The sequence below is a fragment of the Mesoplodon bidens genome (assembly GCF_964165515.1).
Source record: "Mesoplodon bidens genome assembly, chromosome: 8".
NCBI classification, from domain to species: domain Eukaryota; kingdom Metazoa; phylum Chordata; class Mammalia; order Artiodactyla; family Ziphiidae; genus Mesoplodon; species Mesoplodon bidens.
In genome coordinates, this window is record NC_138165.1 from 25,222,290 (window position 1) to 25,249,530 (window position 27,241).

Below are 27,241 nucleotides of genomic sequence, written 5' to 3' on the forward strand. Positions count from 1 at the left end.
ACCAATTGTCTAACTGTTAAGACTAAGGGCTTCTTATTTTGATTTTTGTTTTGAATTCTTAAGACTTAGCACATTGTTAGATGTATAAGCAAACTTTCTTTAAGTGGGGAACTTACATTTAGCAAAAGGCATTTTGTGGTTTGCATACGTTGAGGAGGTGACAGTTTATGCATTGATTGTATAGTGGTAGAGGATGGAAAGAACTTAAGTAAAATAGGCCCATCTTGACCACATGCCCTCTTATTTCCAAGTAAACTCTAGACATGCAATTTGGGATATCACGTTTTCCATGACAGGTAGTTTATAAAGTACCGCTGTGAAGCCTGTACACGTAAATACATCACGTGTTTTAAAATCTATTTCTGTATAGCTAGGGATGCTTTGCTTCTGAAAGCTGAATATAGCCCGAATTTAAGTAGTAATACTGACGTGCTCAATTTTCGAAGTATATTTTTATTTCTGAAGTCTTTCCCAGTTAGATTAAGCATCCTAAAAGCATGGATTTATCTATCTTAGTCAAATCTTTATGGAATAAGATAGGACTTGAATTAATTAATTAGTGAGTAAGTTGGTCAATCTTCAGTCCATTTATAATTGAAAATAGCCAACTCATTTCTGCCAAATCCTACCAAGAAATAAATATGATGCAGAGTGTTCAATACCATGTGGATAGTCAAATGTATCTCACCAAGTCTGTATTTTGACTGGCTCTCAGTAAAGAGGTACACAAATTTTAAAAGTCACAGCTTTAATATGAGCATTGACATTTTGCATTCACTTAGTGAACACATTTTATAATAGAAATGATTTATTTAATAACTAAAAATATATTTTTTGTTCATTTTATTTGCTGTTACCTCAAAGTATACTGGAGTCAATCAAGCGAGTTTGGGGCTGGAAATTCTGTTAAAGAGTGTGTAATAGAGGGTTAAGAGAGAGAGCTAAGAGAGATATCAACATTTATGTGGTGGTTAGAGCAAGGAAAGGAATAGCCTGAGAAGAAATGGCCAGAGAAAATAGAAGAAAATCAGGAGAATGCAGTTGAAAAGAAGCAATGGAAGAGACTTCATCAGTGCTCTGAAGTTAGATGCTACTGAGAGGTGATTCAAGATTCCTGAAGAATGGCTGTTTGATTTAGCATCATGAAGGCAAATCATTGGTGTTCTTTTTGAGATCAATTTCTGATAGCCTGGTGGGGGCACATTCCAAACTGTTGTGGGTTAAGTTTTGTATAGGAGGTAAAGAAGTGGCGAGAGCAGGAATGGCTTGGAGCCAAGTTTGGCTGGAAAGGGAATTGATGTCTGAGGGTGACTGACTTGACTGATTTAATATAGAATTTTAAGCCTACTTAAATATTGATAGGAAAGTATTGATGGAAATGGTGGTGATACAAATATAGGAGAGAGAGAGGCATAATACATTGAGGTCTCAGGAAATACAAAGAACAGTCTGTGGAGCAAACTTCCTTGGAAGGGGATAAGATCCAGAGCAGAGATAGTAGAGATTGGACATAAATAGTAGAAGGTAATGTTTTCCATTTTACTGCTGGAAAGAAGGAAAGATTGGGTAAAAACAAAAAGGGGGTTTGGTATTCCAAGGTGACATGCATTTTCTCTGTGAAGTGAGAAAGATTAGGTCTCCTGGGTAGCAGGAGCGAAGAGGAAAGATCGGAAATGTGAGAGAAGTCAAGAAGGTTTGAAAAAGGTGCTTTATTGGGAAAGGAAACATTGCAGGATTGCTGGGTGAAAAATCTTTGTGATGGAATCCAGTCTGAGCCTAGCTTATGGTTAAATTTCTCTTATAACACATTGTTTAATAATGAGACTTTACTATAGTTAGTATTATTTTCAGTCACCCTTTTTATATGTATATAAAGAAATGTACAGATATAAAATAATTTTCATGGTCATAGTGGTTTTCTCCCTGTGGCTAGTCACTGCAAAATCAAAATTTTAACTAAAATTTGTATAAATTTTTCTACAAGTTAAACTTGCTTATTGTGTTTAAAAAAGAATGACTTTTAAAAATGACTTGTTTTTATGAACAATGCATGTTCATTATAAAAAGTTTAAGCAAGACAAAACTGATAAAGAAGAAGATTTAAAAATTACTCAATAGCTCCTTGCCTAGGAATTATTTTTATTAGCATTTGGTCTGTGTTATTAAAAGAGAGAAACAATTTTATTAAAATGTGATCATTACTATATATACTGTTTTAAATAGAATACTATGTTTAGTTTGAAAGAAAGGAAAAGAACTGAAGTAATACAGAAGAAATTAATGATTCTGTACCAGTTGGTGGACCAACTTGCAGTTGGTCAATTTTTGTTTCAGTATTTGTTGATGCCAGCATACTTAGAATGTGAAACTTTGAAAGTGGCTATGGTTTCTAAGTGGGCCACCTTCTTGACAGATAGAATCTCTTTCAAAGACTGAGAAATCTTACGGTGTTTTACCTTGTTTAATTAATCCACTCAGAGTATATATAGAGAGGAATATTTTCAAAACCTGAATGAGCTTAGCAATGCTAAAATTTAGCTCTTTCGTACTCTTCAGTTCTAAGAAATAAGAGAACAGGTCCATGTTTACATCCTTAAGTCACAGTATTCTCATCTCTGGCATATGGAAGAAATAGACTCTAATGGAAAGGGACATAACTATTATAAAATATTTCTCAAAGAACTACGCTTTGCCAGAAGCAATGATCATCTTTCTCTAGGAGAAAGGAGAATACTCCTTTCTTCTTGAAACATTTTCTTTCCCCTACTCCTGGAAGAGCATACTCCTTGTTTTTCACTGACTTTGTCACCACTTCGTAGTCTCTTTTGCCAAATCCTTCCCTATCAGACACATGAGTTTTTGAGTGTCCTCTCTGTATGATGCCATCCAGACCCGTAACTTTAAACACATCTGATAATTCCCAATTTTGTATCTCCAGTCATGACCTTCCAAACTACATCTAGTCCATTCTGTCTTATGTTCCCAAGACAAACATTTCTCATCTTCTCTACAGCAGCATCAGGTTACCACTCATCTGCACCACTGCAACTACCCCCTAACTTAGTCATTTTCCCATCACCCTTGTCCCCTCTCTTAGAGTCTGTTCTTTTGAGAGTAATCAAAGTGGCTTCTTTAAGTCTTAAATCATATATCATCATCCTACTTTCCCTTTATTTAAAGCTCCCTAATCAGTGGCTTCCCATTATAGCTAGAATAAAATCCAAACACCCATGGCTTACAAATGTTTGTGAACTGCTTTACTTCTCCAACTTAAACTTCATTTACTATACTCTGCTGTGGTTCACCCACACTGACCTTATTTCTGCTTCTTAGAACTCTCTTCCTTCAGGTCTTCTCATTACTCCCTCATTCTGGCCATTCTATTCTCAGCTCCAATACCATCTCCTCAGAGAGGCTTCTCTGACTATCCTAGTACAAGTATTGCCCAGCAAATGTAAATTGATACAGCCACTATGGAGAACAGTATGGAGGTTCCTTAAAAAACTAAAAAAGAACTACCATATGACCCAGCAATCCCACTACTGGGCATATACCCTGAGAAAACCATGATTCAAAAAGAGTCATGTACTACAGTGTTCAGTGCAGCACTATTTATAATAGCCAGGACATGGAAGCAACCTAAGTGTCCATCAACAAATGAATGGATAAAGAAGATGTGGCACATATATACAATGGAATATTACTCAGCCATAAAAAGGAACAAAATTGAATTATTTGTAGTGAGGTGGATGGACCTAGAGTCTGTCATACAAAGTGAGGTAAGTCAGAAAGGGAAAAACAAATACCGTATGCTAACACATATATATATGGAATCTAAAAAAACGGTACTGATGAACCTAATGGCAGGGCAGGAATAAAGACACAGACGTAGAGAACGACTTGAGGACACGGTGGGGAAGGGGAAGCTGGGATGAAGTGAGAGCGTAGCATGGACATATCTACACTACCAAATGTTAAATAGATAGCTAGTGGGAAGCTGCTGCATAGCACAGGGAGATCAGCTTGGTGCTTTGTGACCACCTAGAGGGGTGGGATAGGGAGGGTGGGAGGGAGGGAGACGCAAGAGGGAGGGGATATGGGGATATATGTATACATATAGCTGATTCACTTTGTTGTACAGCAGAAACTAACACAACATTGTAAAGCAATTATAGTCCAATAAAGAAAAAAAAAAGTTTGCCTAGCAATGCCACCTCCTCCCCCCAGCACACACATGCTCTATCACATTATCCTATTTTATATGGAATAGTACCAAAAAAGTTTTTAAAAATCAGATGACATCCCACCACCAAAATGACCATAGTTAATATTTTCAGACATTTCTTGATTTTACAAAAAAAAAAATTGTGATCTCACATTTTTTACTTAATTTATTTAAATAGGAAATGTTTTCACTAATTTAAGTGGGAAATTGCCAAAATTGAAGATAATGAAAATAAATACAATGAAAACTACATATTTAGTTTTTTAGCCTTTAGAAGCTCTGAGGCTGAGGCCTGTTCCGTTGATAAAAAGTTATCAACATTTATAAATTTATAAATGTTAAACATTAAAGATCAACGGCATCAAACCAACATTTTCTCCTTGACATAGTCAGAAGGACTAAACGAGAATTGAAAGAGAAATAACTTTCTCATCAAGCAATTCAGTATGATATAGTCTTCAAGATGACTCTAGTCGTCTTCTTTATCAGTAAAGTATTTCCCCCAAAAGGGAATTGTGATAATAATTGTAACATTTATGATACTAATTGTTTTAGTTAATGTGAAGTTAAAATAAATAACTTTTGCCATGGACTAGGGTAAAAATGTTGTGGTGAACTAGTAAGAATTAGTGGGGGAAAAACCTGTGAACTCACAAAGTTTACTATAAACTGTTCCAAGGTGAATTGAGTGACATGAAATGATGTTATTCAAAATTAATGTTTGAGTATATTACTATGGAGTTTCTTCTAAATTACTAATTCCTACATCATAAAAAAAATGGTATATGCCCCAGTTACTGAAAGAGTTCTCTGTTAAGCACTTTACATATATTATCCAATTTAATCATACCCATCCTCTGAAAGGTAGAAATATCTTCATTTTAAAGGTATGATAATGAGATCTTTAGAGGTTCAGTGATTTGTCTAAGCTTTTATGACCAGCAGGGCTGTTAAAGCCCTTATTCTTTTTTAAAAAAAAAAATATTTATTTATTTATTTATTTGACTGTGCCGGGTCTTAGTTGCAGCACTCGGGATCTTCATTTGCCGCACTTGGGACCTTTAGTTGTGGCATGTGGCATCCAGTTCCCTGACCAGGGATCGAACCCCGGCCCCCTGCATTGGGAGCGTGGAGTCCCAACCGCTGGACCACCAGGGAAGTCCCTAAAGCCCTTATTCTTAACCAGTAAATCTTGTACTAAAAAAGATATGAAAGAATGTTATGATGTGAGTGTACAGTGATGTCTGTTGACCCAGGAGCATGTCTTTGGAAATTAATCTCTGATTTTTTAGTTGTAAAAAATGGGAAGTTGCCCAAATGGCCGCCAAATTTTCTGTAAGCTTATATTTTACAGCTCTTTTAGGCCCCAGTTGATCACAGGACTATTCAGTTTTTAAGGATAACTTTAATGTTCCCTTCAGTTCATTTTTATCTTAACTTTTGACACTATTTATTTTTAAAAATAAATTTAAGTTATTTGCATAATATGTTACCACCTCATATACAAATGAATAAAATAGGAACACTAACTTTCAGTCATAGGAACAACAACACAATTCAGTTTCTGGTATCCACTTAATTAAAATTGAGGGCTGGGACTTCCCTGGTGGCGCAGTGGTTAAGAATCTGCCTGCCACATAGAGAATGGACTTGAGGACACGGGGAGGGGGAAAGGTAAGCTGGGACAAAGTGAGAGAGTGGCATGGACATGTATACATTACCAAATGTAAAATAGATAGCTAGTGGGAAGCAGCCGCATAGCACAGGGAGATCAGCTCCGTGCTTTGTGTCCACCTAGAGGGGTGAGATAGGGAGGGTGGGAGGGAGACCCAAGAGGGAGGAGATACAGGGATGTATGTATATGTATAGCTGATTCACTTTGTTATACAGCAGAAACTAACACACCATTGTAAAGCAATTATACTACAATAAAAATGTTAAAAAAAAAAAAAGAATCTGCCTGCCAATGCAGGGGACACGGGTTCGAGCCCTGGTCCGGGAAGATCCCACATGCCGCAGAGCAACTAAGCCCGTGTGCCACAACTACTGAGCACACGTACTGGGACTGCTGAAGCCTGTGCGCCTAGAGCCCGTGCTTTGCAACAAGAGAAGCCACTGCAATGAGAAGTCCGTGCACCTCAACGAAGAGTAGCCCCCGCTCACCACAACTAGAGGAAGCCCATGCAGAACAATGAAGACCCAACACAGCCAAAAATAAATTAATCTATTAATAAAAAAAAAATTTAAAAATGAGGGCTGAAATTAAGAAATTGCCATTTAAAACCTGCTGATGCATTTACTGTAGGGATGTTGTTGAGGACATCACTATAGTTACTCATTAGCCCCTACATCAAGATGACTATATAAGAAATTTTTCATTCTAAGTGTCATAAAACGTTTTTTATTTCTATAACTGAACTGACCATGTTTCCTTTGTTGATCTGAGTGCCAGGAAACTAACTTTTATTTTCAGTTTTCCTGTTTTATTGTGCTATTTGTGTAAGTTGCCTCATCATGATAAGAAGTAAATAGTATTGTGCTTCCAGGGAAACTTTTTTCATGTTTTTTAGGTATTCAAAAAATTTACCTAAACCATTGTCTGATGTGTTTACTAGTAAGATATAATGTACCTCCTCATTTCTTGCTAATTTTGTTCGTATGAATCAGGTACTATATAACATCGATTGTTTGCCAAGAATACTTAAGTATTATTTTAAATAGTTATATTTAATTGTAATAATTTACTTTTAAAATTATTATTACTGAATATTTCCACGTTAAGATATGAACAGATTAATTATTTTTAATTCTGGGGAATTATATTTAAAAACTTTGCAACCTATAATGAGAATGTCTTGGTGTTTTTGTATGTAAGAATGAGCTGTAGTCACTGTTTTTCTCTTATCAAACTCAATCAAACTGTCTGTCATGATTCCTATGATACCTCTATCTAAAATAATTGATACTGTATGTTTGAAAGCATCTCATTTTGGGAATATAATCTAATTGGTAATTTTAATTAAATTAACTTGTTTATAAATGTGTTTATTGTTTTGTGGGTATATCATTGCTTTCTGTTTATAATATTTCTTAGTATTTGTTCATTTTTGTGATACTGTTATCTGATAATTTGAGTAAATCCCAGTTGAATTATGTTGCCACATTATGTCTTCAAAAGGGCATCAAGTCAGTACACATGCTTGAGTAATGTCTGGTTGTTTTACCCTTATGTTTCCAGTTGGCAATTTGAAATTATGGCTTCAACTGCACTTTAAATATGTGATAATAACATGTGTTTCTAATAAGGGCCAGCACCATTTTGTTCAGATAGTGTGAATGGTTGTCACTCATACATGACGAATGCACCTTCATCTGCTTCTTTGATAGTCCCCTAAAAACCATACCCTCAAATCAGGCCGATGAAATTAGCTGCTGTGTAAATTGTGTGTCTGAGTGGTTCATTATCTAATCACCGTCAGAACCACAGTGATAAAGTAGATTGAAGCAGGGAAGAGGTCTGCCAGATGATTTCACCACCCCCCGCCCCAAATCCAGTTTCCCTTGGAAACCCTAATAGTGCAGTTAGAACTTCAGGCTGTCATGCCTGGAGCACAGTATCTTTTAATGTACCAAACCTGAAAATACCAGTAGTTCTGGAGCATAATTTTCTTTCTTTAAAGATCATAATTTTATTTATTTCAATCAGTTTTTGAAACGTTGAGGCTCTTGAATTACTGTTTTGCCGCTAGTGCCCTAAATAGTACTAAATAGGAAAAAAAATTACTCTGTCCTACTTGTAAGAATTCAGAATAACTTGAATAAGTTGTTAACCTTCTAGGAATCCTGACTCACTCTAATAATGACCTTCTGTGTTATTTGTTTATTGAATTGCTTCCCTTTAATTTATTTTAGGTGCTTTTGAAGATGATGATATCACGCATGTTGAAGGAAGTGTAGATCCTATTCGAGATATAGAAATTATACATGAAGAGCTTCAGCTTAAAGATGAGGAAATGATTGGGCCCATTATAGATAAACTAGAAAAAGTGGCTGTGAGAGGAGGAGATAAAAAACTAAAACCTGAATATGTAAGTAAAATCTACAGCTTCTTTAGATATTTGAGTTCATTTTCCTTGATTAAAGTTTTAAAATAAAGCACATACAATAACTAATATTGTTATGGAATTTTAGGATTCAAGGATCATTTTTGTTAAAAAATTGTTGAGAAACCTTGTTTTCTCTTGGCAGCAAAGGATCGTGGTGACAGGCTGTAATTTAAGGTGTTCTTAGGAAACCATATATAGCAGTAATATTGAGTATTTTATGGTTACTATGTATATCCTCAAGGTTTGGTGTTGGTGATGTGGGGTTTTATGATGAAAACTTACTGGATTTAGATAAAGGACTGAATATGAGTTTTGTGGATTTGGAAGAAGTGATTTACATAAGGAATTGGTCTTCCACAGCGATTGACCGAATGAATGCACTATTAAAGTAGACAGATAATTTTAATCTTTTATGGTGTGAAAACACATGTCATTGTCTTTAATATTCAAATGTGTTTTCTATCACATTGTAGTGAATAATTATTAGTAATATTGTAGGAAATGTTTCAAAATCTGTTTTGAAGCTTTTAGTTTAAATATCATCAAATTGTCTTTACCTTAAAAAAGCAGCCTTAATTATATATTTTCTCATTAATTAACATCTTCCACAAACTGTTCTTGATTTTTATGTTTTTTTGTTATAGGAAGAGATTTCTTTCTTTTTAACTTTTCATGTGTTTTTAATATGTTTATTTTTCATTTTCTCATTTTTGGAAACTGATTATCGTTTTGCTTTCTCATTTATTTTTAATAAGTTTGGAAAACACACCTTTGATTAGGGAACTCTAATAGGAAGAAATCAATTACAGAATCAACCTCTAAGCGTAGGCACACTACCAATAAATTACGGTCGAAAGTGCCTGGTCTTGGAACAGGGAGACCTGTGTTATGCTACTGATTTCCTTGAGAGTCTGGAGTGAGCCCAAGTCATTTTACTTTTCTTAACATCATAGTTATTTCACTTTTTCCTTATTCAAATAGAATGGAGAATGGAGAAAGGAGAGTGATTTGAGGAAATTGTACAAGATTTAGGATGAAAAAGGGGATTTCACATGTGGATATGAAAGATATCCCTTTCTGTAAAGGGGGAAAACGTCGTGAGACAGATGTTGGGATTGAAGGCAATTCCTTTGCCCTAGACAGCATGGTTTCTGATTAGAGTAAAGCCTTATGCAGTCATCCTTTAGTTAATTGAAACTTACTGACATCCATGTATATTTCAGAAGCATTAACTGTCTTCAAAATAAATTTGTCCATCTTGCTTTTACTTAAATGGGGAAAAGAGGCATCACATTCTTCTGAAATTCTTGGGCTACCATTTCCTGGCCTTTCTTCTCAAAGAAAACTAGAATGCTGAGTGTTATTACTCCTTCTTATTTCCAAAAACTGTGATTATTTCATCATTTTCTTTCCTCATATTAGATTCAGCTGCTTCAGAATAAATTATAGATTCGTGTTTCTCAACCTTTTTTTAAAAAAATTATCACTGTCCCTAAGGAAAAAAATTGAATTAAATTTCAATTAATTAAATTTCTCCCTAATGAGAGAAATTAAATACTAACAAGTAAGAATTTGTTGGATAGACTTGAGCTTTGGAGGGCCACAAAATATTTTAATAATGAAGTTTTTTTCACCCCCAGGAACCAATTTTTGCCCCTCTGGGAGTAATATTACCCCTATTGTGAATTCATGCTATAGATTTTCTTGTAGCAAAGCCAATACTGGTAAGTATGGTAAAACAGATGGCTTTTTAGAAATTTTTTTTCAGTTTGTTGTTAGCAAAAATAGGACTCTGGTTGGGTCTGTAACGCAATTTGGAAAGAATTAACATCTTTGCAATATAGAATCTTTCAGTGTAGGAACATCTTATATTTCTATTTATTGAGCCAGGCACTGTTGGGCTCTTTTTATATATGTTGTTTAAATCTCACAACATGCAAGGTATATATTATTATCTTCATGTTAAAACTGAGGAAGGCCAAGTTTCAAGAGGTTTTGTGAATTGCTCAAGATTTCATACTTAGTAAATTGTAGATCAAGTTTTTCAACCATATTAGTCCAACTACAGGGCCAATATGTTGGGGTTTTTTTTTTATGCCTTTAAAAATTGTAAAATATGTCCCAAAAGATGCATTAACCTCATATGTATAGTTTAACAAATAGTTGTGAAACAAATGGGAGTAAAACCTACTTGCAGGTTAAGAAATAGAATATTGTTTAGCACCCCAAAATATCTCCATCACTTACCAGTCTTAAAACTTTCTGTTTTCCCACAGCTAACCATAATCCTGAAATTTATAATAATATCCTTATCGGTGTATGTGCCACCTGCAATGATATGAATTATTTTCCTGAGTACAAACTTTATATAAATGGTATCATGTTGTATCTATTTATATGAGCATTTTCATTCAGCATTATTTTGTACAGTTCATTTATGTTGCATTTATCTTTAATTCATTTGTTTTTCTTAATGTAAAATATTTCATTGAAAAAAAATACCATAATTTTAAGATCTGTTCTACTGTCAGTGGGCATTTGAATTTTCCCTCAAAGTTTTTTATAATCATGAGCAATGCAGCTGTGAACATTCTTTTACATCCTGATGCATGTAAGGATAGTCTAAGTCTTATATTTATTATAGAAGTCAGTAGTATATGTATATCTTCGACTTTACTAGATAACACTGTTTTCCTAGTCTGTGAGAGTTTATCCTGTTGTCAGTACTTGGTATTATCAGATTTTTTTCATTTTTGCAGTTTGATAGCTGTGTAATGGTATTTGGTTATGGTTCTCATTTGCAGTTCTCTAGTTATGTAAGATTGGAGACCTTTTAAAATATTGATTGGCCCTTTAGGATTTCCTCTTTTGTGAGGTGCTTATTCTAATTATTTTGCTCATTTTCTATTGGATCAGTGTCTTTTTCTCAATAATTTGTGAAAGTTACTTATATATTTTGGATATTAGTCATCTGCTTTGAATGGATTGCAAATATGTTCTCCCATTCTGTGGCTTTTATTTTTAATCTTTTTAATAGTATCTTTTGATGAACAGGTGTTAATTTTAAGGTTAGTGTTTTCCTGTCTTGTTTAAGAAACTTTCCTACCTTAAGGTCATCAAGATAATCTCTTGTATTCTAAAAGCATTATTGTTTTATCTTTCACACTTAGCTCATTAACCCACCTGGAATTTATTTTTTGTAAGTAGTTTAAGGCAGGCATCCAATTTGATTTTTTTCCCCCATATGGAAAACCTGTTGTTCCAGCACCATTTTAAAAAAAGACTGTCCTGGGCTTCCTTGGTGGCGCAGTGGTTAAGAATCCGCCTGCCAATGCAGGGCACACGGTTTCGAGCCCTGGTCCGGGAAGATCCCACATGCCACAGAGCAACTAAGCCTGCGCACCACAACTACTGAGCCTACGCTCTAGAGCCCACAAGCCACAATTACTGAGCCCACACACCACAACTGTTGAAGCCTGCACACCTAGAGCCCATGCTCTGCAACAAGAGAAGCCACTGCAATGAGAAGCCCGTGCACCGCAACAGAGAGTAGCCCCTGCTCACCGCAACTAGAGAAAGCCCGTGCGCAGCAACAAAGACCCAACGCAGCCAAAAATAAATAAATAAAAGACTGTCCTTTCCCTACTCCAGTGAGGTGCCTCCTCTGTCATAAATCAAAGAGCTTTGGCATCTTAGCTCTTTCCTGAGGCTCGGCAGATGAGTCTAGGTAAAAGTGGCCAAGAGCAGCAATGGGATCCCAAACCTGCTGAGGTGAAGGTGAGAAGGGAAGATGGAATGAGGCGTTAATATCCCATGGATTCTGTGGTCTTATGTGTGTTCCTTACATCATTTTTATACTTTCCTCATCCCTGCTGTCCCAGTCTCTAGTCTAGATCAGGCACAATTAAAATGTGGTCCTCACACCAGCAGCATCACCATCACCTGGGAGCTTCTTAGAAATGCAGGCTGCAGATCTACTAAATCGGAATCTCTGAGGACGTGTTTTAACAGGCTCTCCTGTTATGCACGCTACACAAAGTTTGAGGATCACTGCTTTAGAGCAGCCACCAGCCCTCTACCCTCCACCCCAGGGTAGAAGAGTCTTAGGCCTTCCCCTACCCTTTTCTTGGTCTAGTAATGCCTCACTACCTTTTAAGGTCCTTGGTACTATTAAGAAGATAATATTTTTCTCTATTTAGGCCTGCTTTATTGTCTTTATAGGCACAGTTACTCTGAAACACTTAGTTCATTAGTAGTGAAAATGGAGGTCTCCTCGATACAATTTTACCAACAGTTTGCTTGATATCATAATATAACAATCTGACAGTTCATGAGGATAAAGACCAATGTTAAGCAGGAAAAGACATTTTAGAATGAGTTATTTTAAGTAGTTTATTTATTAGTGAATATTTTTTACATTATAACTACTTTTGCCTTTAAAAAAAAGTAAGTTACAAACAACATTTATAGTATAATACGGTTTATGTAAAAAATGGTAGCTGTATTTTTTTTTTTTTTTTTTTTTTTTTTTGCGGTACGCGGGCCTCTCACTGTTGTGGCCTCTCCCGTTGCGGAGCACAGGCTCCGGACGCGCAGGCCCAGCAGCCATGGCTCACGGGCCCAGCCTCTCCGCGGCACGCGGGATCTTCCCGGACCGGGGCACGAACCCGCGTCCCCTGCATCGGCAGGCGAACTCCCAACCACTGCGCCACCAGGGAAGCCTGAGAGCTGTATTTTTATAAGTGCATCAAAAGAGGTATGGAAATGTGCTCAGTTGTTATGTTTTAACAGTAAACATTTGGAAACTAAAAAAGGTTTTTAACGGTCAAGTGTTTGGAAAGGGATTAGTGGCTGTGAGAGAGTGAGTGATTGGGGTGGGCACTTTGACTATTTACCCTCTATACCTCTCTGTTACTTGACTTTTTTTCATAGCAATGTATTATTAAGTTTTTTAAGAAAAAAAGGTCTAAGGAAATTATTTCCTTTAGGTGGCCTCCAAAAAAAAGAGGTAAATGCATATATATTGTCCTTAGCTGTTTCTGACCTATATTCATCAAACTATAATTTTAGCTTTGCACTAGGGAAAGGGTTTTGAAGTTTCTCTCCGAGATTGGAAAAGGAACGTGGTAGGAGATGTGAAGCTGGAATAGATGCACACATGATAAGTCATAGGCTTTAGGATCAATTTCATCTTCACTAACCTGAAAATTTGGATAGGCAATATAATTTATGAAGATTAAGAAGAAGCTCCTTATGTGTTTTCTTAACACTGTGACATTTCGAGTTACAAAGCCATTTTGAGTCATATCTCAAACTCTTTGCCTTTTAATCTAAATTTTGGTTGTGTTTCCTCAGAAGTAGACCTTGAAGCAAGAATTGGAGTGCAGGTAGTTTTCTTGGGAGTTAACTCAGGAGGCACACATCAGGGAGTGGGGAATTAAGAGCAGGAAGGGAAGGAAACCAATACAAAGTTATGTATATGAGCAGGCGGAAAACCCTGAGCAGAAGGGGATCAGCCCTTCCAGGGATCTCTAGAAAACAGTGTAGAAAGTGTCTTGTAGTTTTTCTACTGGAAGGATGAGGAAGCTGGGGTAATTAATTATTAACTAATTTCCATCAGTCATTGATTGTGGGCTGCTCCTCGGAGTGTTAACTACCTGCCTGGCGCCTGATGCCTGTGTGGTCTGAGCATGGCGCTTAGGCAGTTGCAGATGCTTACAGTAAGAAGCCATTCAGCATGTACTGGATCTATGAGGGCAAAGGGCATAGGGGCAGGGCACCAACAGTCTCTGCTAACATTTCTTCATCCAGTGTGCATCTAAACTTTGTATCTTAATCATTCTATTTAGTTTTGGTGGTTCTTTAGTATCACAAGTTTAATTTGGTGGTGTTTTATATTCCCTGTTTCTGATTTATCTTTAGTTTTCCTAATACAAAGAGGGTATCTATGTGATTCTGGTACCAACTAGTTCTTGTAGGGGAGTTGTCTGTTTTTAACATTTTGTATTCTCTAACAAATGGTCTAAAGGTATAAAATGTGATTGTCTTCTTTTCTTCAGTTTATGTTTGTAATCTTGACTAACAGAATCAGGGACTTTAATTGGATGTAGATCCTAGGCTATAAAAGCTACTTGGAAGTTATAAGAAAAATAGGTATTTTGTTCACTAGGTATTTACTAATTATTCCTTAATACTTGTTCAAATGTGTCTTTATTTTCTGGGTGATCTTTCAGAAATTTAACACTCAAGCCTCTCTTCCTATAAAGTTTCCATTTTCTAGATTTGGTTGTTATGTATTTTTATGAAAATAAGCAGGAAAAACGTGAATTAGATATACTCTAGCATAAAACATGAGCCAGCTTTTTAATGCTAAAACAGAATCTTCCTGAGTATAATGTTCATATATTCTGTCATAAAGATACCTTTTATAAAGTGGGTCTTGCTGTTGTGTTAAAACGGAGGCACTAAAGAAGGCAAGAGTGGGATAAACATTTACTATTGGTATTATTAGCTAGGTGTACTAGTTTCCTAGGGCTGCCATAACAAGAATCACAGACTAGATGGCTTAAAATAATAGAAATGTATTCTTTCATGGTTCTGGAGGCTAGAAGTCTGAAATCAAGGTGTTGGCAGGGCCATGCTCCCTCTGAAGCCTCTAGGGGAGAATCGTTTCTTGCTCCTTCAGCTCCTGGTAGCCCCAGGCATTCCTTGGTGTGTGGCAGCATAACTCCAATCTCTGCCTCCATGTTCTCATGGCCACCTTCCCTCTGTCCAAATTTCACTCTTCTTATAAGGATACTAGTCGTAATCGGATTAAGGGCCCACGCTACTCCAGATAGGCATCTTTAGCTAATTCCCAGCAAAGGTCCTCCTCTGAGGGATTAGGACTTCAACCTGTCTTTTTGGAGGACACTTTAAGCCATAACAAGGCATCAAGTTCAAGGTTGATTTTAAAGTGTGTATACATTGTATTTGGAAAAACAAAATTTGGAAAATGAAGGTAGAAAGCTTTAAGGAAAATTTTATTTTGTATTGATCAAGTATTTGGAAATCATCATACTTAAAAATATTTATAGAACTAACAGTTACTTAATTAAACAACTAAATAAGGCAACCAGGAATTGTAATTAATGGATCTTTTTTTCCTCTCAGTCTCTCTGAATGAAATAATTAACGTCCACCAAACATATGGCTATTAGCAGATTTCTTCTCATTATTCTTATGGCAGTTTTTAAAGTTGATTTTTTACATAACTTTAAAAAACATTAAAAATATTTAAATATGTAGCATGTTTTTCACTAAAATCAAAAGATTCAAGAAGAGTATGCCGTAAAAACATAATTCTCCTACCCACTTCTGTCTTCTCATTTACCCTTTTCTCCTCTTTAGATTCTTATGTATCTTTCCAGAACTAGTCTTACATGACTTAAAAAGATTGTTTCTAAAAGAACAAGATACTAAAAGTACTTAATGAGACTGAATGGCATTCATTCACCTTTCTCCCCATATCCTCTCTGTTCTCATGGTCTCCAACTCAGTGGACCCAAATTGTTTGAATTGAGTATCAGTATCTTTGACTCCTCTCTCTCATGGTACTATTTATATCCCATCCTGTTGATTTTATCTCCTGAATATTCCTTGTATCTCTTCCTTCCTCCTTATTTTAAAAACTTCTTTAGTTTGGGCCTCATTTATGCTTAAACTGATTTCTTTGCCTCCATTCTTGCTTTTGTTCTCCACAATTAGAAACTGCAGATCTCACTATGTTATTCCCTTGATTAAGATACCTCACCATCTTCCTGTAAGATCCTACCAACATAAAGCCCATGGCTTACAAATGTCTTTGTGATCCGACTTTGCCTGACTTACACTTTCTCAGCTCTCCTAACAGTGAACTAAACATTTTGGTTTCACATGAGCTCATTAACTACAACTCTGCCCTTTTGCTGCCCCTTCAGTCCTGTTTCCTAGTCATCCTTTGAGACATAGCCTAAAGCAGAAGCTTCTTACTCTTTAACAAAAACATTTTATTGTGGAAAACTATACATAAAATAAAATGTCCCACTGTAATCATTTTAAGTGTACAATTTAGTGGCATTAAGTACATTCACAGTATTGTACGATCATCACCACTATACATTTCCGGAACTTTTTCACCATCCCAGACTGAAACTCTGTATCCTTTAAATAATAACATACCATTTCCTCCTCCCCCCAGCCCCAGTAACATCTATTCTACTTCCTTTCACTGTGGATTTGCCTATTCTAGGGACCTAATGAAAGTGGAACTATACAATTTTTGTCTTTCTGTATCTGGCTTATAGGTCCTCAGTACTCACTATTATTTATTTGAAGACAGCAATTAGGAAGTGCAAAGCTGTTAAAGACTAGCATGATAACACAAAGAATGTATTGTGTTTGGGGCAAGGCTCACAAGGATTAGACTCATTTGAGACCAAACTACTTTAGAATCATCAATTTATATATACCCTGAGGGGAATAAACTCATATAACAACTCATGTTTTGGTGCATATGCTATAGGCATACTTTCCTGGATATTTCTATCTCTCCACTTTCTCCTTGCCTGTCGCCAATGGGACACAGATGGAGAAAATTAACAATAAGACAGGGCTTCCCTGGTGGCACAGTGCTTGAGAGTCTGCCTGCCGATGCAGGGGACGCGGGTTCGTGCCCCGGTCTGGGAGGATCCCATATGCCGCAGAGCGGCTGGGCCCATGAGCCATGGCTGCTGAGCCTGCACGTCTGGAGCCTGTGCTCCACAACAGGAGAGGCCACAACAGTGAGAGGCCCGAGTATCGCAAAAAAAAAACCAAAAAACAAAAAAAAACAATAGGACATGTTAGTACCCCCATAAACTGATTATTAGCAACCTCAAGTGGGTCCTCAGCTATATCCAGCTTTCCTAGTTGCTCTCCTGCTCTCTGCTGCAACTGCTTCCCTACTCTCCTCAAACCTCTTATTTATGTCCATTCCCTGCTTTCATCCATCCCTACCCTTAGCAGACAACCTTGCCTCCTATTTCAAAGATCAAAATAAAAGCCATCAGACATAGGAATTCCCTCATTTTCTCTCTAATTTTCCACTAGCCAAAACTAAAGCCTACTGTTCATTCCTCTTATCTATGGCTAGTTATTCCAGTTCTTTGAATCTTATCACTTACTAACTTTCTAGAAATCTTACACTATTAGTCATCCCTTGTTTTTTTCCCCTTTGTTGCTTTTAAGTGATTTTATTGAGGTAAATTAACATAGCATTAAGTTCACCCTTTTCATATATATAATTCAGTGGTTTTTAGTGTATTCACAAAGTTGTATTTCAGTCACCAGTAGTTCCTTCTTTCTTGTATATACAACTTGTCCCTCTCAAACTAGACTGTTTGCATCAACTATTTAAAGATGTCTTTTTTAATCTTAAAAAACACTTCTTACTGAATACCACACTTCTCATCCTTCAATTACCATATTTTCTCTATTCTCCTTCTTTAAAACCTCTTGAAAGAGTTATTTTTTCTACCTCCTAATAACTCAGTTCTGTCTGTCTGGTTTATCTGCTCATTTAAACTCAAACAGGTTTCACCAGGGTCATTAGTGGCTTTTGCATTGTTAAATCCAAGGAACATTTTCAGTCATCTTGATTTGTCAGTAGTATTGGACACTGTTGGGTCATTGCCTGAACTACTCTTCCCTTGGATTCCATGACCACATTCTCCTGGTTTCCCTCCTACTTCTCTAGCAACTTCTCAGTTTCTTTTGCAGGCTCATCTTCTTATACCTTTGCTATTAAATATTGGCATTACTTAAAGTTGAGCCTTAGACTCTCATCTCATCTCTCAATTCTCTTTCTATGTGATGCCATCCATATCCATTGATACAATTACTATTTAAATACAAATAGGTTCCAGATTTGTATCTCTAACCCCGATCTGTCCTCTGAACTCCAGGCTAGTATATTTAATTCCTGACTTGACATCTCATGTGTTTCTCAAAGACAACTCAAAAGTTAGCACATCTGAAATCAAACTCCCTCCCTCAAACCTGATTCTCTTCAGGGTTTCTTAGCTCAGTGAATTGTACCACTGTCTGTTAGATTATGCAAACCAAAAACTTAATCGTTTTTGACACATCCTCTTTCCATCATTTCTCATATCTAGTCTATCACTGAATTCTGGCAATACGTATGGCAATATACAGATGTAATAATATGCCTATATTTGTGTATATGCATACATATAAAGATAAAGGATAAAACAAATATGGCAAAATGATACTTTAATGAATCTATGTGTACAGACATTCTCTATTATTGTATTTTTTCTTTAAGTTTGAAATTATTTCAAAATAAAAGGTAAAAACAGCAAAATTAAAATGTCTTATGACTTTAATGTATAAGGGTACAGTTAAAATACATGACAATAATAGCACAATGGGGGGGATAATGACATAATTTAAAATGATATAATACTCCAGTTAAAAGACAAAGAGTTTGGCAGTTTCTCAAAGAGTTAAACATAGAATTACCGTGTGACCCAGCAGTTCCACTCCCAGATTGATATTTCCAAAAGAATTGAAAACTGGTGCTCAAACAAATACGTGTACATGCATGTTTATAGCAGCACTATTCACAGTAGCCAGAAGATAGAAGCAGCCCAAATGTCCATCAGGGGTTGAGTAGATAAACAAATTCTGGTATATACATACAATGAATATTACTCAGCCTTAAAAAGTAAATGAATGCAGATGCCAGATGTGGATCAACCTTGAAAATATTATGCAAGTGAAAGAACCCAGACATAAAGGTCACATATATTGTATGATTCCATATGTGTAAAATATGCAGAGTAGGTGAATTCATAGAGACAGAACTGAAGATTGGTGGTTGCCAGGAGCTAGTGGGAGGGGAGAATGGGGGCAAACTGCTTAATGAGTACACGGTTTTACTTTAAAGTGATTGAAATGTTTTAGAAGTCGATAGAGGTGGTGGTCGCATCACAGTATGAAGGCTTAGTACTAAATTACTTTAAAATGGTTAATTTTATGTTTATGTGAATTTCGTCTCAATAAATTTTTTAAAAAATTAGTTAAGACAGAGAATGTCAGATTGGATTTTTAAAACCCACCTCTATGCTGCTTATAAGATACATCTTAAATATGAAGACGTGGAAAAATTGGAAGTAAAGGATGGAGAAATATATACCATCCCTCTCAAAAAAAAAGCTGCTGTATTATAGTAATATCAAAATAGACTTTAAAGGAGTTATAAGGAAGCATTTCATAATGCTAAATGTTCAATCTACCAGGAAGATAAAATAATTTTAAGTTTCTATATACCTAATAACATAACTTCAAAATATATAAAGCAAAAACTGATAGAACTAAAAAGTTTTTTAAAAAAGACCCAAATCTACAGTCATGATAGAATATTTTAATACTTCTTTCAGTAGTTGATAGAACAAGCAGACAAAATTTTAGTAAGAATATAGAAAACTTAACAATGTGATTAAGGAGTGTGGCCCAGTTGACATGTAGAATACTGCACCTAACAACCACAAATGTACATTCTTATCAAGTACCAATTTAACATTTACCAAAATTTTCCACATTATTAGCCATATAGCAAATGAACAAATTTCAAATGATTGAAATCATAAAGAATATGTTATTTGACCACTATGGAATTAAAATCAGCAATCATCTTTCACAGAGTGAAAGAACATATTTGCAGTATCTAATAAAGAACTTGTCTACAGAATATGCAAAGAACTATAAATAAGAAAAAGGCAGCCCAATAGAAAAATAGTCAAAAGACTTGAACAAGTGCTTCATAAGAGATGAAATCCCCCAGTAATCATTAGGGCAATGCAAATTCAGACTATGAGATACTACACACTTACCATTAAGAAAACTGACAGTACCGAGCGTTGGAGGAAATGTGAAGCAAATGGAATTCTCAGACAGTGTTGATGGGAGTGTAAATTAGTACATCTGCTTTTGAAAACTGATCAGCAATGTATATGAAGTTTGAGTAAATGTGTGACCTGAGACTGGCGCAATTCCAGTCTTAGGTATATGCTCAAGAGAAATGCATACATAAATTTACTGAAGTACATGTATAAGACTGTTTATAGAAGCTTTATTTGTAATAGTTTTAAAGTATAAACAACCTCAGTGTCTACCAATAGTAGAATAGGCAAATTGAGGTATATGCCTACAGTGGAATATTACATGGCAAAGAAAGAACACACTACGACTATATCTAACAACGTGGATGAATTTCACGAATAATGTTGAATGAAAGAAGCTGGACACAACAATACGTATTTTATGAATCTATTTCCATAAATTTCAATAATGGGCTAATTTGTGGTGTAAAAAAGCCAGGATAGTGCTTATCTCTGGAGAGGAGAGGAACATTGTGACTGCATTACTGGTAATATTCTGTGTGTTGATCAGGTGGTAGTTACATGCATATGTTCATTCTGTGATACTTCATCAAGCTGTACACTTATGTATGTTACACTGAGTATATGTTATACTTCAGTATAACCCCTTTTCAAGTTTGACCTTCAAACCACTGATTATATTCTGCCATATCAGGTGAATCTCCAACTTGGATTTTTATTTTCCGGCTTTGAGTTTGCTTCCTTAAAAATCTGTGTTAGGGCTTCCCTGGTGGCGCAGTGGTTGAGAGTCTGCCTGCCGATGCAGGGGACACGGGTTCGTGCCCCGGTCCGGGAAGATCCCACATGCCGTGGAGCGGCTGGGCCCGTGAGCCATGGCCGCTGAGCCTATGCGTCCGGAGCCTGTGCTCCGCAACGGGAGAGGCCACAACAGTGAGAGGCCCGCGTACCGCAAAAAAAAAAAAAAATCTGTCTTAGTTCATCAACTCTCTTGCCATCTCATCCATTTTTTTCTAACCTCACTCTGTTCTCTATTTATGGCCTCACGCTCTTGTTTCATAGGCGCTCTTTTTGCATTCTGCCAAGTATGCCAAATAATTCATTGAGAGAGTGGTGTGTGTGTGTGTGTGATCATTTTCCTCTTCCTTTATGACTCGCCTTATTCAGTAGCCTTTTTATTAAAATCAGATTTGTGGGCTTTTCCTCTTCCCTTTGTCCTTCCCTGAACATGGTGAAATCCATTCAGACTTATTTACAGAAATCATAGGGACAGTTGCCTTCTTCTTAGTAATAGTCAAATCCTCCGCTGAGATCTATACCTCAGAAATGAACGGGTGTCCATCCCGGTTGCCACTTCATAGCCGACGGGCCAGGAACATGGCTGTTTTAAGTTTCCACTGTTTACTTCAGTGAATCACATAACTGAAAACCAACAGCTGCCAACATACATTCTAACAGGTGATTGCTAGAATTAACTGATAATTTTAATTCTTAGGGGACATTCCCCCCCCCCCACCCTCCCACACATACTCGCTCAGCCATCAGAGCATTGCTGCCAGGTGTCTGAGTTTGCTTCTCTGTCGCCTGACTCTTTTCTGGAAGTTTTAGTCACTGAAGTATGTAGAAAGATGGTAGTCAGTGATCACTACTCTGGTCTCCATAAACAACAGCATTCATCTAGTAGAGAAACAAATGCTTAATATTCTGATTCAGGCAGATATTTAATTTTAACTTAGAATACAATGGAGGTCTGTTTCATGAGTGAAAGTGTAGTTAGGACTTTTCTCTATTTGGGATGTTTAAAGGGGATATTTGGTTGGAGCAGGAGGAAGCTGTATTAGTGGACTTCTAACCAGACTATTTTGAGCTGGAGGCCTTGCCCCCCATTCTTTTGGTCTGAGTGCATTGTTGGCTGTGTGTGTTAAAGCCACCCAACCAGCATAGGTCAGCTCATCTGGGTGTTAACTTCAGGTATTAGGGTAGTGGGTTTGGCTAGAGAGAAGTACCAGGCTTGGAAGCTATCATTATTGCAGAATAAGAGTGATAAACTGCCAAGCCTATCCAGTTAGCCACCAAATTTTAGGATTACAGATGGTGGGCAGAGGATAGATGAAGTCCTCCCTTCCCCCTCACCCTGTGAATATACCTTTATTTTTTTTTTCCTATCTTAAAGATGATATTTATTGGTTAAAAATAAATAAAACAGCATTATATTTTTTAAAAAGAAGGCAGAAAGGGAAAGTCTCTCTGGAATCCAATCTTCCTGCTTTCTATTGCTACCAATTTGTTAAGGCATCTATCCAGTTTCATTTTATGAGTACATTTATTTATATGTATTATATATAGTTTCAGAACCACAAATGGAATCACATTGTGCATTCTGCCATAAATAATAATACTTAATATCTATGGAATATTTACTATGTACCTGGAACTGTGGCAGTTACTTTACATGTATTTTCTCATTTAATCCTCACAATCACCATATATTGAATTGGAGTTAGTATCTCAGTTTTACAGAGACAAACTTAGGTTAAGTAGCTGCCCCAAAGTTATACAGCTACAAAGTGGTAGAGCCAGGACTTGAGCCCAAATCTGTTTGACAACAAAATCCATATTCTTAACTTTTTTCCATTGTTTTGAACCTGCTTTTTTTACTTAGCAGTGTATTTTGAACATTTTCCCATGCAAATATATATACAGATGAGTCTTGTCTTAATGGTTAAAAACTGTTCTGTTGTATGGATGTCCCATAATTTATTAACGAATCTCCAGTTTATGGGTTTTTAGGTTGCTTCTAATCTATACTTCTCTTCTTGTGCTAGTATCACACTGTTCCAATTACTGTAGCTTTATGATTTATTTAAATATATAGTAAAGCAAGCTACATATTTTTCTCTCTAAACATATTTAACTCTCAAGCAATTCATTCTTTTAGAATAATGATATATTTAATTTGTAATGTTTTCCAACAACCCTGTTATTATTTTAACTGTAATTGTGTTAGATAAACATTACAGTGGCTAGAATTTTTATCAGCACAGTTTTGATAAGAATAGATGAATTTTGAGTGCAGAGTCTGGCTGAAGCAGGTTTTAGGTCAGTGTCTCTGGACCTCAAGTATGGGAGTCCATGAACCTAGAATATATACTTAAATTGCCTGTCGTTGGAGCATTTGAGTATTGCCATGGAGTCACTCATAACCATGGTTCTTGGATTTTTGGATCATAAATCCTTTTTAAAAGCATTTGGAAGATATGTACCATTATCCCTCAAATGCACATAAACATAGAACTTCACATACCATTTCAGGGTATTAGGAAACTCCTGAAATCCATTTATGGATCATGGATTAATAATTTCTGCTATGGGAACTAAAGAATACCAAAATAGAGAAGTCAAGTAGTCTTAGAAAGTCTTTATGGGTTGTATAACATAACGAGGTTATGTTAGTGTTTGCAAAGAAAATATTATTTTTGTGGTTCATGGATTGACAATCAGATATTTTACCCACATAGAAAGAATATAGAATTTTCCTGATGACCTTGGAATGAGAATGAGGACTTTGAATAACAGCCTTGGGAATGCTAGGCTAAACAGGAGTAGTTAGAAAGGCAGTAAGGAAGACAGGCCAGGGTGATTGGACAGAACATGAATTTTCAAGTCACTTAGACCTGAATTTGAATCTCAGCTCTGCCCCTTACTGGCAATAGGAATTTAGGCAAATCATACATCCTCTCTGAGTCTAAATACATTATAGCTGCTGTTAACAACAGTAATAAAATATATCAAGAACATAGAGCATTTCTAAAGTTAAATGTGAGGCTATCATCAATAAGAGTCATGGCAGAAGAGCAAAGTATTCAAGGTGAGTTTGGATTAAGTTTTTCTGGAGTTAAAAGGTAGTTGTTCAGCAAAAGCTAGTCCTTATAGAATGTTAAGGCTAGAAGCCTGAATTGAGATTTCACTAAGAGAGCCAGTATTGCTGGTAACCATCAGAAATTTGAAGAAAAGGACTAATGAGCAATTATTCCAGTTGGAGATGTGTGCTTTAAAGAAGTACTCAAGAGACTATATTGGCATTTTGTAGATCACTAGTATTTAATCTTTGAACAATCATAAAAACAATGACAAAACTCATATTTATCGAGAGCTTACTCTGTGCCAAGAACTATGCTAACACCTTATATGCATTATCTCTTTTGATCTTTACAACAACCCCCAGGAGGGGGTTGGTCTTTACAACAAACCCCGGGAGGTAGATAGCATCATTATCTGCATTTTATTAATGAAGTAATAGGTCATAGACCTGGTAAGTGGTGGATCTAGGATTTATTCCCACATTTAAGCATAAAGTGTTTACCTCAAGGTAGATACTCATGTTGTTGCAATATAAGCAAAAAAGTTCAAATGACCAGGAATTTTTGCATAATCTTCATCATGTACAGAATTTATTTTGGAAATGAGGAACTTGTTAAAGTTATCAGAACAGTCCTCCTCCTACATCTGTATTTCTATATAACAATGTTACTAAAGACATACAAAATTCTAAAGTAACTTCTGATGCATCAAGCATTAGTGTTTCTATTTTATGCTTTTATTGTATTCTAATTCGTTAAAAGTAGGTTAAGTTATGTATTAGGTTGTTTTTTCAGTTAACCAAATTCAATTAAATGGAATATTGTTTTAACTATAATTATTAATATATGTGTTTATATATACAAGCATAGGAGAAATTCAGTCAATCCATTAAGTATTTTATACAAATAAGTCCAAATGTTTTCTTTCATTTGATCAGCAGTTTTTCAGATAAGGAACGTAGCATCTTTAATTTTGCTAAAACTAAATATTTTTACTTTATGTAAGAAAGACAACACTTTGCAGCTATACCATGTAATGATCATTTACATAAGATAATCTTATCTGAGAGCAATCTATTTTTGATTTGTCTTAAGTAAAACTGGCATCTTAATAATCTAAGGTGTCTTTTCTTGGCTTTTAAATCTTTTGTAGGGATAATTAAGAGAGTACTGAGTATAAAATAAAATATTTTAAGTTTTAAAATATTTTTACTTTAAACTGTTTAAAAACTTGGTTATATCTTTAAATTTTTCTAAAAGGATTTGAATGTGACTTTAGTGAATATACTTCTTTAGAACTTTAATTATGAATTAATTCTCTTTATCTAAAATTTGAGTGCTCCTGATTTGTAATATAATATGGTGGTGTGAAGGGGGAAAGAAACTAACGCCAAAAAGATTTTGTGATAGGATCTCTATTTCTGAAGTGGTGCTTTAGTTAATTTAAAATGAAACTGAAATACTGAAATTCCTTCACTAGCAATCAGCATTTATTGAGGCCCTTTGGTTTTCTGAAAATGTTTATAGTTAAAAGTATTTTACACTTTTTATATGATTAAGATTTAATTTCCTTCCTTATTTTTGGTTTGGCTTTCCTTTGTCTATTTTCTTTTCTTTTTTTAATTGAAAAAAACTAATGGAACCAAATGTAAGATGGTACCACTGTTTTCTCCTTCTTTTGTATAATCTTGTTGCGTGTCTCCACATAAGCTGTTCTGGCCTCTCATCATAGTAACCAGCTGGGCCATTTCACCTGCTGGAGCCATTAAAGAGGACTCTCTCCCCCTAGATTAATCCCCTCCGACATTAGTTTTTTGCACTGACAACTGGAGCAGGCATTCAGAATTTGCAGGTGGCCAGTGTGACGCACATAATTGCCTACAATTTTAGGCAATGAATAAAAATGGTCTACATTACTTGTCAAAGGTTGTATATGCAGTGCCAAGTGAGATCTATGGGAAGCCTTTTAGGGTTTAAAGAACAGTTAATAGCAAGGCTGCACAGGGCTTTTTTAATCATAATGCATTTGTAATATAGCACTTTGATCTCCTTGTAGGAAATGGTGTTACATTAGCCACTTTTAAACATTTATGAGTGAAATAGAAGAGTAAAAGTGATTATTCTTAAGCAGACCATGTTAGATTTCATTAAAAGTTTTTGGCTTGCCCCTTCCTTGTTGAAGTCTGTGGGAAGTCCTTTTCCTGGAGGGTTTCAAATCAGGATCTAAGGATATAGGGCTTTTTCCTTATTTTTCCTGTTGGTAACAGCAAGATTTGGAAGGAAGGTATACTAAATACTGAGGTAATTTAACAAGTGGATATTTATAGAAGACTAATGATTTATGATAAAGTAAAATACATCAATGAAAATCTAAGAAATCTATTACTAATAATTGTCTATTACAATAAATTTTGAGAAATGCATATTTAAAACATACCCATAAGTTATTTTTAACAACAACAACAACAAAAAACAGATGACTCTCAAACACACTTCTTCTGGAAGAGCTAAGTTTGACCTTTCAGACCCAAGAGCCTTTTATTAACACCTGCCTGTAAGGAGAACCTTGCCACACGCAGCTTTTAGATTCAGAACCACAAAACTGATGAGGAAAGGCTTGAAGGGTTCAGTTTGTGTCACTTGCTGTTTGCCGTTTCCATTTCACAGATGATTAATCTTTCTGTGAAGAAAGGCCAGAGAAACAAAGCACATTGGGCTCTTCCTGCAGTTACTCCTTCTGAATGCACACTAGCTTGCTAACTAAAAGGCCTTTAGATTTCCAGCAGAGAGAGATGTTCTGAAAGTGAATGCAGCTGGTTGGAGGTCACCAGTGCAGGGCTCTTGCCATTGTGTAATGGAGGCTTTGGCAGGGTGGGGGGGTAGGTTGGAGCAGGGACAGGAGAAGTGGGCAGGGAGAAGGTGTCAGCAAAAAATTAATTCAGAATAAAAAGGGTTTTGGTCAGTTGATTTAATATTTTGGAGGGTAGATCATCAATAATAGGCTCAATTTCATCTATTTTGTTTTCCTTTTTAAGGAAAAAATTATAATTCAGTCTTTCTCCAGTGTTCCCCCCCCATTTCCTAACAGCATGTTTATCTTGCAGTTTACATCACTAGATAATGTTGAGATAT

The 27,241-nt window shown here is 35.9% G+C and overlaps 1 protein-coding gene across 1 annotated transcript in view; it reads left to right on the plus strand.

The window, feature by feature from the left end:
• OLA1 (Obg like ATPase 1) overlaps window positions 1–27,241 on the plus strand; it is a 172,412-nt gene that overhangs the window by 98,711 nt on the left and 46,460 nt on the right. Inside the window, exon 5 of the mRNA XM_081241977.1 lies at window positions 8,138–8,313. Within this exon, the coding sequence (XP_081098103.1) occupies window positions 8,138–8,313 (176 nt within the window). The remainder of the gene's footprint in view (window positions 1–8,137; window positions 8,314–27,241) is intronic.